At 36.9% G+C, this 19,616-nt stretch overlaps 1 protein-coding gene across 1 annotated transcript in view; it reads right to left on the bottom strand.

Moving 5' to 3' along the window:
- Positions 1 to 19,616, bottom strand: part of DCDC1 (doublecortin domain containing 1) — a 398,871-nt gene that overhangs the window by 206,543 nt on the left and 172,712 nt on the right. Inside the window, exon 9 of the mRNA XM_057748255.1 lies at positions 15,205 to 15,375. Within this exon, the coding sequence (XP_057604238.1) occupies positions 15,205 to 15,375 (171 nt within the window). The remainder of the gene's footprint in view (positions 1 to 15,204; positions 15,376 to 19,616) is intronic.

Genomic DNA, 19,616 nt, shown 5'->3' with positions numbered 1-19,616 from the left:
AATCAATTAACTAGCTCATTTCATTCTTTTTGAAGAACATAAAGCCACTAATTATGTAAAGAATGTTTAATTTATATTTAAAATATATCAGTGTTCAGCTCATCTTTTGACTCACTGAGAGGAAATTCAACCTGACAAATTTCTTGCATAAAGGTGCAATGAAAGCCATCCATTTTAAGTGCATATAAGCAACAAATTGCTGAGAACAGAAATAAAATTCAGAATACTGCATTATGCAATACTCAGGTGGGAAAAGAAAATGCTACCTAACGTTCTGGTAGAAAGTATCCAAATAAACCAGTCCCAAAGGAGGCCTCCACTAGAGTCAACACCATCCTCTGACCATGCTCAGGACCCACATGGGGTATGTCATTCACCAGGCAAGAGAGGAAGCAGGCTGAGAGAGGCTTGATGAATAATTTAAATCCTTGCTTCTACTTTATTTTTTTTCTCGAAAGTTCTTTTCTTCACTTTCTGATAGACCCATCACAACAGAGTAGCCATTTTATTTATTTCTAGTGCTACCTCCAGAGGAGATAATTTGGGAGAACATCCTATTTAAAAAGAAGGAAAACCATCTGTTTTACTTTTGAGACAGTTTGAGAGTTATTTAATTAGTCCTAACCTGGTTTAGGAAATAATGTGCTTCGGGAGCACTTCCTTGGGCGTTAGGCAAAAAAAAAAAAAAAAAAGATTAATAATGTTCAAGAATGATGGGGTTTCCTCCACTCTGTGCTTTTCATCGTGCTGATAGTCTAGCGGAGATGGTGTAGGTGACAGCCTTGGTGCACTGATACTCCACACTCTACAGTAGCTTTTGCTAAAGGGGATTTTTTTTAAACCTCTTTTCTGAGAAAAGACAGTTCTCAGCAAGAAATCTCTTTACTTTAGCCAGGAACTTTTGAGTCCAACTGTTGCCCTCAAACCTATGGGAAATAATGTGGGAGGAGAATCTTACTGCCCCAATAATCTCTTCAGGGCCCTAATCGAACAAAACTCTCCAACAGCAGAGCCATTTAGCAATGGTGCTCACAAGTCTAGGCGGCATGCATTTTGCAAGGTTAGCGTTGACAAAAGCTCAGTCTGGAGAACTTATTGATGTTCTTTGTCGACACTTGCTAGATGTGGAACTGGAGTGCAGCAAATTATATTCTAGAAAACAGCTGTGTGAGTGCTGTCAAACTGAGAAAGCAAATAGGACCCAGACAACACCTAAGACCTTCATTAGCTTACTGCTTTCTTCACTACTGCTAATGAGCCTTCCCTTCTATATCCAGAAAAAAGTGTTCTCAAAAAAAAAAAAGGCTCTGGCCTCTAAAAGCCCTATGAGGGCGTAACGAAAAAAGAGGTGCTTAAGTTTCAGTGTTTAAGTGAACTATATCTACCCTCCACTAGTCATTCAATACAATTTTTTTTTTCTGTATTTCTACCAAAGTAAAAATTCCCCAAGCTGAAATTCTACAAGACTCTGCTTTTCTTAAGGCTCAGCTCTTGTTTTTAAGGTCTATATCACTATGCATATATTTTTTTTTAAATCTAAGTATTCTGTTTTTTTCTTCCTTTGCTTGAGAAGTATTTTCGTTTCTACTGCCCAATGGCTAAACAAAGGTCGCTATCTAAACAGAGTTTATATAAGAAAGTAAAAAATAGTCTACCTTTATTTTCCCGCTGCCTGATCCTTGACTTAAGAAAAACCAACTGGTGTATTAGCTTCCTAGTGGCTATCTACATGCCACCACCTCCTTATAATTATAAAACTAAATTTCTCACCCTTGAAGTAGAGTGATGCAAAAAGCCAGCTGAGGCTAGTCATGGGTCCCTAGCTGAGGAATAAGGCAATAGAATCTAAGAAAAAAAAAAAAAAAGTGATCCAGATCCTTTCGGAAAACATGGTAGCTAATGACTACTGAATAAAGTACCTATGAATAGGAATTTATTTCCATGCCCTTAGTTACACAAAGTACAGAGTTTCAAGGAGGAGTTTCCCATGAACTGCAGTTTACTTCTACTTTCCTCCATGTCAACATTGACTTTTCTTCAGCAGAATTAAATAAGGTTAACACCAATGTTTCACTGTAATGTTATTAATCAATTTTTCATTCAACAAATATTTATTGAGTGCCTGCTATGGGCCAACCACTGCTCAAGTGCTTAAGATACACCAGTGAACTAAGATTCCTGACAGAACAAGTAAGTAAATCATATAGCATGGTCAGGATACATCCGAGTCTTGTGAGGCCTAAAGTTTATACAACTTGGTGGGCCTTCTTTAACAAAAAAGGATGCAAAATTACAAATGTAAATCTAGATACAAAATATTTATTTAAAATGAGAAATCACAATAATTTACACATATTAAAAAGCAAAAAAATGACAAAATCCAGAAAAAGTCACAAAATATTCTTATTAATTTACTATCCAATGGACATTTTTTGGCTGAATTATCTTCGATCACCTCTTCTTGGTAATCTTGCAACCTTTTCTATTAAGAGAATAGGAAGATAATTCCATCTTCCTTCTTGCATGGTTAATCAAAAAACTTTCTATCATTGATTAGAAAAATTTCTCTTGACTTCACAACTTGGTCATTTCATAAAAATTTTTAGGATTGATGTCACATTTGGGAAAAGCTTGATTAATTTGCTTTAAAATATGAGCTGTAAAATGTGGAAGGATTTTCTACAAATTACTTGGCTTTGTTAATTTCACACTGTGTTCTTCCTTTACTACCCATATAATTTTGGTGACAAGCACTCTAGTCCACAGTCAAAAAGCAATATACTCTATGGCCAGCAGGTAGTAGCCGCTTTCCTAGGAGCTCTTCCCATACCAGGGTGACTTAGCAATAACTGAGCTCTACAGGGAAGTAACCGCACACCACTAATTACATCCCACGATGCTCAAACTAAATGTATCCTCAATTCAATCTCCCCTTAGCCAGACCTCAAAAATGCCTGCAAGGGAAAACTTGACAGAGAGGAAGGTCGAGTGGAAACAGACAATGGTCTCAGGCAATTGTAGTTAAAATATATTATATTTGCAAATGTTACAGAAACATGTGGCTATGTGAACACATTGCTAGGGCCTCTCCCATGGCTTTGGAAGAGGCCTAAGCAGGAAAGGGGCCCTGAAGCTTAGGTTTCATTGGCATCATGGTAAATGCACCTCAGAGGGGGTTAGAAGGTAGTGAGTGCTATGCAAAGAAGAAAAAATATAGCAGGGAAGGGATATAGGGCCTAGGATCAAGGAGTGGGATGGGTGGTATTCACCATATGAAGCGAGTGGTTGGAATAGGCTTTCAAGAGAGGAAAAATTTGAGTAAAGACTTGCAGGTGAGAGAGTTAGCCAAGCAGATAGCTGGCAGAAGAGCACTGGAGGCAGAGGGAGAGGCGAGAGCAAAGAAATTAAGGCAGGAACGTCCCCAGTATGTTCCAGGAATCGCGGGGAGGCTGGTGTGACAAGAGCAGAGTGAGAGACAGGGAGAGTAAGTAACGTGAAATCATAGGGTTAAGGGGCGCGCAGCAACATGGGGGATCCTTGGAGGGACTGGAACAGAGCAGTAACAGGATCTGACTCAAAAGGAGCATCATGGTTGCTGGGTGGAGTGTAGACTACAGGGAGCAGCGATTATCTGAAGGGTGAATGACTGCGGCTCAAACCAGAGGATTAAAGCAATAGACATGGTTATAAATGGTCAGTTTCTGTTATTCATTACAGAGTAATTTTAGCATAGTTGAGAAATAAAATTTGTAGCTAGGCTAATATTTCTGAAACATGATGTCTGCATCTATGGGTGTAAATAAATCAACCTAAGTATAACTTCATATGCTGTATTTGTGAAGGCACAAAAATGTTAACAAACTATTTTTTTGGGGGGGAGGGGTACACCAAGTTCAATCATCTGTTTAACAAACTATTAAAAGAACTGTATTTACTGTGAAGATTTCATAGAGGCAGTGATCAAAACGTAAACCATATGGGGAAACGATGACTTGAATAGGAAGTTTTAAGCTGATGTGGTACTTTGACCAGTTTGCCTGGCATCATTTATGACACCTATTTAAGGACTTGTATAAAGCCTAGTTCAGTGCCATTATCGGCCTTTAATGCTATAAGTCTGGTTAAGAGCTAGCTGTGGGGGAACAGCAGGTTCCCAAACTCTCCATAACCGCTGGACAGACCACCCAGGAAGCTCTTCTGTGCATGAGTGGAAGGCCAAACACCTAAGCTTCAAAATGCCTCAGGATGCAATGCTGTCAAGAGGCAATAATAGGAAAATGACACTGCAGCGTGTTGCCAAAGTTGGGAGGCTATACAGTAACACAATTTACTACTAGAGGTCTGGCGAAGAAAAAGAATATAAAATAGCCCCACAAAACTATTTGGCATGTTTCAAGTGAAATAATTAAATATGCTGGGAAAAAGTTAACTTCCATGTTGTCTTGGATTAAGGTTCTCGGGGAACAGACTCTGAGACCAATATTTACCTGCAGGAAGTTTCCTGTGGAGCATTCTCAGGTACAACACTGGTGAGGGGACTGAGGAAACAGGAGTGGGTGGGGGGAGAAGGTAAACTGTGATGCAGTTGCCTCAGAGGCCTCTGGTGGGAGCTCTTAGAGCTGGGAGGGCCCTTCACAGCTGTCCAGAATCGAGGCCAGGGAATATGGCTTTGCACGGCCCATCAATCAAATATTGGATGCAGACTGTCCTCAGGATGGGGGTCTAAGCTTTGGAGTAGCAGCAACTTTACACTGAGGGCAACTGTCCAAGAAGAATGCAGGTGTGGCAGCTGAGAGTGGGTATCCCGGTCCTGAGGGGGGAATGCAGGTAGCGTGGCATGGCATCCACTACACACGTGCACAATAATCCAGAGTGAAGAGTGCACATGCCTTTAAATCACTCAATACCCAAAGCAACTGGATTTTATAGGTGCATCTCAGAGAGGATAAATGACGTGCCTAGGGCAAATCTACTCATAAAGGGCAGGGGGATACTTAGAAATCAAGTCCTATGATTTTTTTCCCAGCTTTACTGAGACATAACTCTCATACAACATGTATAAGTGTGTGCACAATGTGTTGATGTGATACACTTATATATTTCTAAATGATTGCCAGGGTTAGCTAACATCTCCATCACATCACATAATTACCATTTCTTTTTGTGGTGAGAACATTTAAGATCTACTCTCTTTAAAGCTATCAAATAAATAATACATATCAGTAACTAAATCACAATGCTCAGCATTAGGTCCCCAAAACTTATTCATCCTCTGACTGAAAGTTCACACCCTTTAACCAATATCTCCCCATTTCCTCCCCCCTACCCACCTCAGCCCCTAATATCCACCATTCTAGTCTCTTTCCACAAGGTTGGCTTTCTTAGACCCCACATGTAAGTGATATCATACAGTATTTGGCCTTCTCTATCTGACTTATTTCACTTAGCATAATGCCCTATGATGTTTTAGATTATACACATCAAAATTTACTCATATTTAAGATTAGAGATCTAACAATATGAAACAATATGAAAAATGTTAAAGGTATAGAGAAGTATTTTTTTACCTAGGTCAAAGAACATGAAAATTACAATGAAATATTCTTCATATGTGAGAAGCTAATTAGCCATGAAAAAATTTTTTATCTAATCAGAATTCAAAGTCACCTTTGTAGATAGAAAATTAACTCTAAGTGAGTTAATTATATGTACATTAAATCAAAAAAATGTGCTGTTACTGTTTTATTTTTACAGACTTATAAGATAGTTTTCAGAATATCCACATTTTCTATATTTTCTCAAATGTATAATATATTATAAAACAAACTGTAAACATGCCTAATTTTAATATTCAGATAAGAAGATAATCACAAAGCAAACATTAAAATTATGAGATTCAGGCAATTAAAAGTTAATTATGAACTAGTATGCTCATACTGCATTTAGGAAAATGTGTTTTAATGCCTAACAGAGATATCTTAAATAGTACTTAACAGGTAAGGAGCCAGTATATCTGTCGCAAGAAATTAAAATTCACTTATGTGAAAACAAGTTACTTAATTGTTAAACTTCACCAATCTAAATGGTACCTGGATCAAAAATCAAATAACATTTTTTTAAAGCCCAGAAAAGGTATATGTAAGAAAATAATTTATTTTAAAAGAGACATTTTAGATTTCCTATGTAAGTTTCAGCCCAGCCCACCATTTAGAAGATATAAAGTGGGTGATTGCCTATGGTGTAGGATTTTAGGGGTGGATAAAAGACTCTGACCCCAAAATACCACTCCTACCAACTTGCCAATACTACTTGAAATTCCAATTGGAGAGTTACTCTTTTGTCACAATTAAAATACCACAGCTCTATGAGAGAAAATAATATTCAGCCTTATTGATTATTGATCTTTGAGGCCAGGAGTTTCAATCTTGGCTGTCTGGAATTCCTCAGAGGGCCTGGAGCTGGGCTGGTGGATAAGGGAGTGAGAGTAGGGAGCTGTGGTCCCAAGTGGGAGATCAAACCTGGTGAGTGAGTCTGTGGGGGTAGCCACCATCCTGGCTTCAAAGGGGGTAGATCCTACTTTCATCTACTTTACATAGTGCATTCCAAGAAAGAACTTTGATATAAGAAAAAAAAAATGTTTTGAAAACTGTATTAGCTTAAAAGAAAATATGGTATGCCTTTTTCCTGAAGGGTGGTACCCGATAGCCTGAATTGGGGGTTAGGGGTAGGTATGGAGGAAAGGCCAAGGGGGACCAAGGATGGAGAGGCCTGCAAGATGGCCCTCATTGGCTTCACGGTTACTCTGGGAGTGGGCCTGTGTTCTTTTCCTTTAAGCATTTAAAGTCACATTTTGCTGTTTTGTCATATTTTTTTTAAAGGGCTTCTCCCCAACCGTATTTTTAACAAAGTAAAATTTCTAAAACAAGGTGCGTGATCCTGCAAAAAATAGTTTCTTTGTATCAATTACAATTGTCACTAAATTCAATATATGAAAATGTTGAAAATTATATAGAAGATAGTGGCAAAGTAAATGTGTTTGCCTGTCAGGCTCTAAGCTAAGTAATTTCAATATGCCCTTTATAAATGAGAATATTTCAAGGAGAAATGGAACAACGATTTCACTTTGTCTAAATTACTGTAGTGCCTAAAATTATATTTAATTGAGATTAAAATATCAGGTATGTGGGTCCTGTCAGTAGCTGAATATAATATGATGTCGTATATACCAGAGTTTGTAAATAAAGGTTTTTAAAAGTTCCTGTGATCAATATATTTCTTCTCAAGGAAAGTAAGGTCTTTTTTGATTAAAAAAGCATAGTCACATCCCCCTAAATTCTATTTTACTAGGGAAATGAATACTATATGATTAAATATGAGCCCAATCATCAGACTTCCCCAGTTCTCAGCCTCAGAGATCATATTCTCATCTTTCAATGGAGTATGTGTTTTTAATGCTATTTGGTTTCTTTTTTATATATCAAATATGCCTGTAAAGGTAATTTTCCCCTAATATGAATAGATACTCGGAGTAACTAAAACCTATGCAGAAGCTCATTGTCTGGAGCAATATATTTTTATTTTAAAAAAAAATCCATTTTTTTTTTTATCATAAAACAGTATCAAACCTGCAGGTAGAATCTTTAGGTATAGATGCATCACTTCATTTGCACTTATTAGAAAATCTGCATTCATTTCTATGTTCAAATGATGAGTTAATGCTTGATACTATTCATGGTGAGTCAAACTAACATAGATGTCAGTGGGTAATCCAGGGGACGGGAGCATATGTAGGAAGAGAATCTCAGTGACTTGAGCATCTCAAACACTCTGTGAAAAAGCTAATTGAGAGGTAAAAACAAATTAACTGCTATGGAGAAGGACAATCTCCCCGAGAGAGAGAATGTGCCTGCAGCAGTAAGGTTCAGTGGTTGCATTTAGTCTGCGTAACTGCTGGGACAGTAATCCAGCTCTGGCCTGTGGACTTTCCCTGCTGACTGCCCACCTGGCAATTCTCTGGGCACCTTCAAGACTGTCAGGACTGCACAGGGAAAGCCTGTCTCATTACAACGGCTCTGCATGGGAGCTCATGCCCCGCCTGACCAATTGCTCTTCCCTGATTTTGATACAGACACAGTTTTTCAGTTTTTCTCTTCACTGGGTCTAGCAAGGGAAGATTGTATCTTCCTGCGCACGGAGATTTACACCTGGCTGCAGATGCCTGTCAGGGAATAGGCTGGGGTGGATACACTGGCATTCCCACCATACCCCACCCTAACAGGCCACAAAAAAAAAAACAAAGAAAGAAAGAAAGAAAAAAGAAAAGAAGGCAAGATGGGAAAGAGCACTGGAAAGAAGGGTAGGTGAAATATTTCAGTGCCTACTGCTAACAGCTAACCCATGAGATGTTGGCAGGCATTCATGGGGTCTCAAATTTACTTGCCATTAAAATGGGCAGTCCAACATTTGCCCTCTTGGTGAAATCTACACATGGAAACCTGATTACCTCCATCACATTTTGTCCAACATTTAATAAATGTTCTTGAAGTCACAACAATGACATTGAATATTCCAATTTTACTATTCTATCCATAATTCCTTTGAAAATGAAGTTTTTAAGTTCGTATGTCTTACTGCTTATATTTAGAGCATATCCTAAGTTTGTTTTCACACTGTTTACTCAAATAATGTAGGTTAAATAACGAAGCAGCTCAGAGATTGTAAATACATATATGGGAAAAGTGGTTAAACAGAAAGACAAGGATCAAGGAATGTACAATGGAAATAAGGAGATAATATGCATGCAGAACAGTGATGACACCACACCAAAAAAAAAAAATCTCACCACTTGACCTCAATTATCTCCTTTTATTCATTTAATTGTTTCATGGATTCCTAAATATTTAAATAAACTTCCTATTAAACTTTATATATGGTTAGAAAACTTTACACATGGATACATATGGTCAGAAAACTTTGAAACTTTTTTAAAATGATCACAAAATAGAATACAAATCTCAAATGGTTTCATGGTGCCATTATGCCTTTGGTAGAGCAAATTGAAGTCTCCAAAGCATAGCAAAGAGCAGGAAGGTATTATGGATAAAAATTAGCATCTTTATTGTTACCAACAAAATTAGCCCATTTTCTAAATATAAACAGGCCTGTAAACTAAAATGAAATTGTAGTAAAAAGCTGAGAAGACCTACACATTAGTTTTATTGTCTTCAAAAGGTGTCATACTGTTCTGTTTAAATAATCGCAGACTTGGGCCAAGAAGGTATTCCAGGCGTCTCTGCCTCTTCCCATCATACATAGCACAATGCCTTGTAGACATAAGTATCTAATAATGTATGGATTTACTGGACTATTCACTTAAAACTTCCTTTTATTCTGTAATTGGAAGAATAAAAATGTATCTAGGTAGTAGATACATACTACCTAGAGGATGAACTAGGTGCTGGACAAAGACATTCTTTAAAAGTAAATCTCTGAATTATCCCTTTTTAAAAACTTTATGCTAGGAGAGAACACTATAACCAAGCAATATACGAACAGAAATGCAAAAAAAATCTCCAAATCACAGCCATCTGAATCTTGCTTTTATCCAGGTTACTAAATTCCACCGTATTTCCCTTGCCCACAGCCTGAGTGGATTCATGTGAAGTTAGTGCAAAGTAAGCTTGGGGACCCTCAACTTGCTCCAGCTCCTGAGAGTGCTGGAAGCCGAGAGTGCTGGGAGCTATAGAGCACCAACTGGGGGGAGGGGAGAGAGGAAGCCAGACAGTAATCAGGAGTATGTCTGTGTAAGAGTGTCTGATAAGCTGCCTTAAAACATCTCATGAGAGAGGATCTGAATCTCCAAGTTTCCGTTAATTTGTTGTCATTTATTTTCTCATTCTAAATAAATACCCACTTTCAGGCCCACCCAGTTTTAAAGAGGCTCCTCCCTCTCAAATTTTACAAGATCTAGGCCCCAGAGAAAATGGACCTGCCTCTACTGGCAGCAAAAGGAAGATAACCCACAGTGCATTATTGACCAATTGTGTGTGAAAAGCACTAATTCCAGTGAAAGGACTTCCCTGTACCCATCTTCCACTCATTCTCCCGTGCTTTCTCCTCCCTACCCACACATCCCACACTCTTGCTCATCAATTCCCTGTCAGATCACCCACCTTCCTACTAGTTTTTCCACCTACCATCCCCTACAGATTTGCTAATACCCTTTCCTATCAATCCTTTGTTTCCTGCTCTCCCAGGGAAACGCTAACATTTCTGACAGCATCTCCATGGGGATGAAGAGGAGGAGGAGTTGCAGCGAAAGAACAGGACTGGGAAGGCAGAAGTCACTGAGCCATGGCTGTAGCAGATGTTCTTATATGGCTAAGGGTGATGGTAGTGGCTGAGGGGATGTGGGGTAAGAGAAGGTTTGGAATAGTAAGGAACTGCTCCAAAATCTTGTTACCTGAAGGGCTTCATAAATGATGCCGCACATTGAGTGTGACCACTAAAGGTAAAAACAATAAGAAATCTCATCAACCTAAAAGGTGCTATGATATGTTGGAAAGAGAACATACCAGGATGCAAAAAAAGTGCACACTGTGTTTGTGACTACATGTGAGTGCATATGGAAATGGTATGCGAGGGTGAGAATGGTCATCTAAAGAGTAATGTGATTAAGGGTGATAGAACTTTTTCCTAAAATTCTTCTAATGTTGTTATGTTGTGTTTTCAATTTTTTTTTTAACAAGGCACTTTCCTAGGACAGGGATGGATCTCTAACACACTGTTCTCAGTCTTTTGTCTTATACGTCTATTTAAACTTGGTACTGTTTTAAGCAAAAATGGAACTGAGGCAATATGGAACACAGACTATGTCCTTTCACGAGGTGATCTTCTAATATTAAGACCTAACCAAAAGCTGCTATTTTTAAATTATCAAGGACAGATATGAGAAGGATGAGAAGCTCAGTGAAGAGGTGAAGGCAACCACACACAATATGAAAAAGCACCCCAGGGGACGCTTTTTGAATCACACCCTGCCTCCCCTCCAGCCTCTAGCTGAACACCTGGAAGCTCTAGAAGAGGATGATGACTACAGTATTCAACAGTGATACAAATCATCAAATAGAGAAAAGTAGAAGGATAATCATTCCAACTCACTGTTTTATCAAAATGAACAGAAAAGGGGAAAAATAAGTTATACGGGAGCCATGCCTTTCAGTCATAAATGGAAAATATATTGATTGATTAATTGATTGATACATCATCTAACACTCTGCAGAGCACATGCTACAAGGTGAGATAAAGTTGTTCATAACCACAAAAGACACGGCCCTTGCCCACAGTGACTCAGAGGTAACTGGGCTAGAGAGAGTGCTCCAAAAAAGGGCAGCTCATTCGCACGCCATGGAAACAGAGTTTGGCCAGGCTACTGATATGAACTGATTCTGGAATTAACAGAGGAAGGTATGCTGCTGTGACCTATGCTCAATATCTCTCCAGCTGGAATTAGCAAGTTCTCTTCACTAGAGGGTACGGAAAAACTCCTCGATTCTAAGAGATTTGCGACTCTGAATACTTAGGGTATACTTTGCTCATCCAGTTTTGTCTCTACTACCTGGTTCTTTCAGATGTAAGAACTAGTTTATGAAACTATAGCCCTCGATTTCTTTTCCAGCCGTCCAAATATCTACTCCCAAAAATATGGGGGTGGGAGGGAAAGGAGAACATGCACTGCCACAAATAATACACAATAATTTATTTACAATGTTCCGTTTAATTTTATATGAGAAACATGTTAGTCACTTTGGCCATCCATGACCAGCTTCCCTTCCTAGATTGACTACTGGAAAGTCCTATGTGCCCCGTGTTGCACACAACCCTGCCTTTCCCCACTCAGCGGCTACAGGGAGTTGAATCAATGTCAGAGAACTAGATAAGGCTGGGCTGACCCAAACAGATTCTCTCTTTAAATGATTTGAACCACACAGAGACTCTAGTCAGATGATGGTGACATTTAAACCAAAAAGTTAGGGCTAGGGGACGTAAGTTTCCTCCTCCATGTACATACAAAGGAGCAAAAAGAGAAAGCCAGCTTGCAAAATGAAAGGAGAAATGAAAAAAGCTCAGAAAGATAAGGAGAAGAGAGACTATGGGGCTTCAGGAGAAAGATATGGAAAAGAAGTGACTTTCTTGTGAGAACTGGCTATATTTTCTGGTTTTCATTTCTGTGGGATTCCTTTATATGTTTTCAACAAACCCTCTTTTTTATTAGAAATGGCTTGAGAGGGTTTGTGTTGCAGGTAATCAGAATTTTCACGTAAACATGGGATTTATATCATAGAGCTGATGGGAAAAGAGGAAGCTCAAAAGAGGGGAGAAATAAAATGAAAGTTCCCTTTACTCAGGCCTGGCCCAGCTCGGAGAGGGAAAGGCAAATGTGGGGCCCTGAAAGGAAAGAAGTAATGTTTGCAGGAATCTTTGTTTTTGTTTTGTTTTACTATGTTTTTTCTCTTCTTTATTGAAGTACAGTTGACATACAACATTAGTTTCAGGTGTGCAACAGGGTGATGTGACATTTATCTACATTATGAACCGATCAGCATGATTCAGTCTAGTGACCATCCGTCATCCACAAAGTTATTGCAATATGATCCACTATACTCCCTATGCTATTACACATTACATCCCCGTGGCTTACTTATTTTATAACTGGAAGTTTGTGCCTCTTAATCTTTTGCACCTATTTCGCCCAACCCCCTACAATCCCCACCCTTTGGTAACCACCAGTTTGTTCTCTGTATCTCTGAGTCTGTTTCTGTTTTCTTTGTTTTGTTTTATAGATTCCACATATAAGTAAAATCTTATAGTATTTGTCTTTCCCTGACTTATTTCATTTAGCAAAATACCCTGGTAGGTGCATCCATGTTATTGCAAATGGCAAGATTTCATTCTTTTTATGGCTAACATTCCACTGTGTGTATGTATATGTGTCACACACACACACACACACCCCACACCTTTTATCTATTTGCCTATCAATGGATACTTAGGTTGCTTCCATACATTGGCTATTGTAAATAATGCTGCAATGAACATAGGGATGTATACATCTTTTCAAATAAGTGTTTTTGTTTTCTTCAGATAAATGCCTAGCAGTGGAAGTGCTGAATTGTATGGTAGTTCTGTTTTTAATTTTTTGAGGAATCTCCATACTGTCTTCCATAGGGGCTACACCAATTTATATTCCCAACAACAGTGTTCAAGGGTTCTCTTTTCTCCACATGCTCACCAATGCTTGTTTTTTGTTATCTTTTTGATAATAGCCATTATGACAGGTGTGAGGTGATACCTCATTGTGGTTTTGATTTGTATTTCCCTGATGGTTAGTGATGTTGAGCATCTTTTCATGTTATCTGTTGACCATTTGTATGTCTTCCTTGGAAAAATATCTATTCAGGTCCCCTGCCCATTTTTTAATAGAACTGTTGTTGTTGTTTTTAATTTTGTGTGATTTCTTTGTATATTTTTGGGTATCAGCCCCTTCTTGGACGTATCATTTGCAAACACCTCCTCCCATTTAGTATGATTTTTCATTTTGTTGATGGTTTCCTTCGATGTACAAAAGCTGTTTTGTTTGGTATAGTCCCATTTGTTTATTTTTGCTTTTGTTGCCCTTGTCTAAAGATCTCCAGAAAAATATACTGCTAAGACTAATGTCAAGGCAGCATACAAGAAGCATACTTCTTCTAAGAGTTTTATGGTTTCAGGTCTTAACATTTAGGTGCAAAATGGCAGACTGGATTTGTAACCAAGTCAGAAATCTGGAAAACAATAATGCTACCAGACTATAAGAAACTGACCTTGATGTCTTAAACATCACTTCCTAAACCTTTAGCTGACTAGCACAGATTATGAGAAATAAATTATCATGTTTATCTTGGAATTACACTTCCCCAAAGGTCAATTTTTACATGGTAATATTCTCATTCTAAATATAAACAAGGAATTCCATTAAAGAAATAAGCTATAGGGACTTCCCTGGCTGTCCAGTGGTTAAGATTTCACCTTCCAATACAGGTGTGTGGGTTCGATTCCTGATCGAGGAGATAAAATCCCACACACCTCATGTTCAAAAAACCAAAACATAAAACAGAAGCAATATTTTAAATTCAATAAAGACTTTAAAAAATGGTCCACATCAAAAAAAAATCTTTAAAAAAATAAATGAGTTCTAGACAGCAAATATAACGTTTATTGTTATTTGCAAAAAAGACTGAATATTTAAGGGAATTGTAGTGATAAAGGCTGATCAAAATACAATTACTCTGAATGATGTCACATTCAAATATAAACATAATCAAAAAGAAATGAAGAGTTGTAGCAATGATTCTTTAGATGGAAAAGAGCCATACTTTGAGTAATTCAACTTCACTAATAATAGTCTCTTGAAATATGAGATATAAGATTACAGAACAATCTTAACTTGACAGACTTAACATAGATATTCTGTTATGATAAACAAAAGTATTTAAACTCCCCAAGCTTTCAGTACTTAAACCACTTTAGCCGAGTATGAATTATTTTTTTTCTCTTCCAGGTGCAATAGCAAAGAGTAGTCTAGGACATTTAGCCATCTTGTCCTGACAAATAACCAATTCAGCTTTTTTTTTCCCAGTATATTCTTAAGTATTGATTTTACCAAGTGAACTCAGACATATGTCACACTTATCCAATACAGATCCTTTTCCTTGGAAATGTAGTTTGAACATCAATCAGCCACCTGGCCTTTCACCTCTTCCTATTGCCACTGTCTGTCAATTATGAAAGCTTGTCCATTTCTCCAAATAAGTCTTTCTTTTTTTCAAATAAGTTATTTTTTAAAACTGAAATACATAGTGACTCCCGTGAAAAATATGTTTCTTGGAAAAGCACCTAAATGTTCATGATTAAATTTCTTAATTAAAATCATGTTCTGGGTTGAAAATTAAAGTTTATAAATCCATATTTCAAAGACCTCTAGATATTTTCTTTTAAAACATATTCCCTGAATGGTAATATTAGAACTTGTAATCCAAACTCCAGTTTGAGGAGGACAACACAAAAAGAAATTCAAGCTGAGTGGCATTGTTACAAGGGTCTTCAAATGGAGCCGAGTGTATTGTCTCTGGCTGAACCCATTGAGAGTCACGGAATGACACCCACCTTGAGCTGCAGGCCTCCTGGGATAAGAGTGTTTGCTGGAAGGCTCTTAATGTGTTGGAAGACGTAAGAGGAGAATTGCTCCTGCTCAGCCTGTAATTGGGGGCCAAGTTTAGAGAGATGACCTCTGTTGCTTTTGATAGCTGTCTGCAATTCATCAATCAGCCTGTTCACCTGAAGGGGTTAAATTACAAGAGTTGTTAGCAAGAAGTAATTGTTGATGTCACACCTATTAGGTTTTTGAGAACCTAGTTTGATGTGGGGGAAATGACTTCAATATAAGAATTTGAGCATAGGTCTATGTTCAAGTAAAGTGAATAGATGATGTACACATTCTTTCACCAACAAATTTTATTTATGGAAAAATTTCTAACTTTGCACTTCAGTAATATGGAATAGGTACCCATTTACAATTGCTGAATAAAAACTATCTCTGTATAAAAAAAGAAACATATACATCTAATAAGTTTGCCAAGGACTTTTAAACTGCTTAACAGAACAACAACTAAGACTTTAAATAATCCAATATATGTACCAATGACAATATTTAATTCTATTATATATACCTTCCTTTTTAGAATATTTTATTTTACCATCTGTATGCTACCTTAAAAAATTTTAATATGTATATTAAATTCACTAACATTTTGTGGGCCTTTTAAATGAATAACTCTGTTCTCTTTCTTCCAAATATTCCAAAATATAATTTTCCAAATTTCATAAATACAATTTTTCAAAATATCCATACTTCAAAGACAATGTTCAGACAATATTTTGAATATATATAAATTTCTAAATAATGCACAGAATTTTCCAGAAGCAGCAAAGGCTTAAAAACAGGTATCCTTTATATTTAAATTTCTGCATTTCTAATCAGCATATTTAAAAGATATATGAACTTGACTTATGGTTTATTAGTAAGACATGTTGAGGACTCAAAAATTATAAGTTAATATTTTAATCTGTATAGTTTACAAATTAAAAATCATTACAATTCTTTGACTCTACTGTGTTATATAAACATGTTCTCTCTAATAGATTGGATTCTTACATAAACACCTGGTCAATATATGGTAACAGACCAAAAGAGATGAAAAGCAGAAAGTCACTTTATCCATGTCTCTTGATCAAATTAGATTAGTGACCAAATTAGACCCATCTAGAATTACAAATGACTCTGAACAGGGCATGGACTTTTGAGATCTTGGGTTAAAATCCTGGCTTTTTCATTTACTGAGTGAGAGACTTTGAACAGGTAATAAAACTCTCATCCATGAATGACGAATACTGACCTTACCACATCAGGAATTAAATTAGAGTAAAGAATGGACAGCACAATGGCTAACCTATTATGTCCCGTGTACATGTTGTATTATTACAGTTTTCATTTTTAAATAGAGTAGTTTTCCCATATCAAGTTTTAATTGTTTTTCTTGGACTATCTTTCCTATTTCTACCCCCACTGCACATGAAGAAGATAGAAATTTGAAACTATTTGCTACGTGGATTCTCAACCTCACTTCAGTGACCACAGACAAAATGAGAAACCCTTCTCCAAGAGTCTTCCATGTACTGACAGCTCATTCTCTTCCTAGGTCTCTCAGCTAAAAATATGGTATTTGCCCCAATCAACTGTGATGTTAAATCTATGATTTCTATCCTTTCCACAGAGGATTTCAGGGAAGTCAATGAAAGCAAGTTTGTACTACTATCCATATGACCTGAATATTTACTTTTCTACTTTACCTAGTTAATTTGAAATATACATAATAATAATATTATGCATATACATGTTACTTCAACTATATTTAACTTTCCCTAAGAACTTTAGAAGCATTATATGCGAATAGAAAAGCTAATTTAAATGATTCCTATTTTTCTTTGGTGTCCCATATCTTTCTTATTTTTCCCTGTGTGATCAATCATCTGCTTTCTTTAGACAATGCTTTCTTCTTTCTTCTAAATAAAGGATTGGCAAGCTTCTTCTCTATAAAAGCCAGACAATAAATATTTTCAGTTTTGTGAGTTATAATGTCTCCATCAAAACAATTTGACCCTGCAGTTGTACTTTGTAAGCAGCCACAGACAATATGTAAACAAATGGGCAAGTTCTAATAAAACTTTATTTAGAAAAACAACCAATGGGCTGGATTTGGCCCCAGGGCTGTAGTTTATCAATACTTCTTCTAAACACATATATTTCCTTTCCTTCCTTTCTTTTCTTGTAAGTAATACTCTGGCCAAGCCTTCATCTCCTCATCTCCTCCCCCTACTGGCATTACCAAAATACCTACTGAGTGGTCTCCCTGTCCCTAGTCTATCCCTCTCTAATCCATTCTGCCATCTCTACCTCATGAATCTACCTCCAATACTATAATGAAACTTCAAGTAGTTCCCCCCCACCCCCAATGCATTCCACATCTTGCAATTCAAGATTCAAGACGTTTTCTTACTTTCTGGAACAAATCTCTATGCTTTCCACAGTACAGTTAACCTATAAGAAAGTTGTAAAACTTAAAATATGGCAGATAGATGATTCAATATTAGTCAATCTTTTAATCCTTATGTTTACCATACTTCTTCCTAGCAGTATTATCCTCAAAGATAATGCTTAATAGCATCTATCATACCAAAGCTAGAATCCTAAGCAGACCAGGTGACTTGCTCTTATAGTTCCCTGACAAAATTAAAATCTAATATCCAAAGGCCTTAAATAGAAAGACTCTATTCCTGGAAAGCACTGATCCTCTCTGAATCTATACCCAGCATCATATGATTCAAGAAGATATAATTTTATGTAGTCTTTAAAATATACTAAGTATTATGCAACATATTTTGCTAGTCAATAATATGGCTCCTTTTAATTTTATGAACCGTACCTAGTGCTATAAGCAAGCCACACCAAAAAAAAAAAAAAAAAAAAGAAAGAGAGAAAGAAAGAAAGGAAGAAAGAAAGAAAGAAAAGAGAAGAAATTCAGGCTTTGATTTGAGAGCATTTTTATACATGACTGGTTGTACTGTCACAATCCATAGCCTTTCACTGATAGGGGATTTCATGTGACATCAGAAATCAACCAACCATACAATTGATGATGTCATTTGCATTCTAAAGGGCTATTGGTTAAAGCCTTAGAAGTTTTATTTCCTATAAATTCTTCATTGCTTGAAAAAATTTCTCTATCATTTTTGCTATTTTCCTTGGCCCCATGATTATCTGTTAATGTATGTGAAGCATAATTATACCAATTATGACCTTTCTTTTTAATAACTTAAAACTATCAAATAAGATGCCCTAGCAAAGATTAACTTATATCTTAGACATAGGAAAAAATATATCAAGAATCCTGCCGCTGACATTTTGATAAAGCTTCCATCCAATTTTACTCAAACTTTGTTACTTTAAGTGCTCATTAGGTCTTTTACTCTCAAAATGCTACATTTTGTTCTCAGTTATTATGATAACATGTTACCCTTAAAGATAACACTATGCATGAAATAACATACACCAAAATCAAGTAGGTAAAACAATACTCCTCAGTTATTTTACAGAATACGATTTTTTGTCAAATCACAGATGTTGCTAAAAGGGGGGAAATGTTCTTTAAAATTCTTCATCATGAATCTTTTTCTCCTGCAAATCCTTTTTTTTTCTCTCTCTCTCTACAAAGGCAATGTGAATGGGGGTAAAAGAAGACAAAACTTGACCTTTTGTGATCCCAGCATTAATGGGTCTGTTCATAATTCAATCTATGTGTGTGTGGGAGCATCCATGTGGAAACATAGAGGCCTGAGAGACATAAAGCCTTTCCCTTTAAACATTATCTGACCCTATCGGTCCCATTCACAAAAGAAGGCTTACGTATGCATATGTTGGAAAAATGCACCATCTCATTGTGCAGCAGAAAGCCTACACATTCTACTCTTCATTCTCTGTGGAAATGCAGCACGGAAATGACACTTGTACAGAATTTGGGAGAGTGACAAATGAGCAGAAGGTGGCAAAAGAAAATAGGGTATTTTGATGAGGAAACAAACCAAACTAATGAAACAATGCAAATGCACACCTGTCTATGAACATACACGTAGGTTTTTTGCATAAGAGGTAGGGCAGTTTGGTCGTGTTTTTGTGATACATTCATGCAACCTTTGAATTTAATTAAATTCTCAAGATGATTTAGAGTAAGCACAAAATATTATTCTGTTTTTAATCATTCTAAAATTGTACATATCAAAGTTGTACGCTGTGAACCATACATTGTGAATACTGTACTTTAATTATGAATGACTCTTTGAGGAGCTCCTGGTTTTTCTAGTGATGGGTTCAGTTGTTGGCCTGAATGCTATGTGGCCTTGAGTTCATATATGTTAGCGAGGAGACTCCAGAGCACTTTTACTGAATTGTCACTTGAAATCAG

The sequence above is a fragment of the Hippopotamus amphibius genome, chromosome 9 (genome assembly GCF_030028045.1).
Source record: "Hippopotamus amphibius kiboko isolate mHipAmp2 chromosome 9, mHipAmp2.hap2, whole genome shotgun sequence".
NCBI classification, from domain to species: domain Eukaryota; kingdom Metazoa; phylum Chordata; class Mammalia; order Artiodactyla; family Hippopotamidae; genus Hippopotamus; species Hippopotamus amphibius.
Note: the sequence above shows the minus strand (reverse complement) of the source record. Positions and strands in the feature narration are given on the sequence as shown.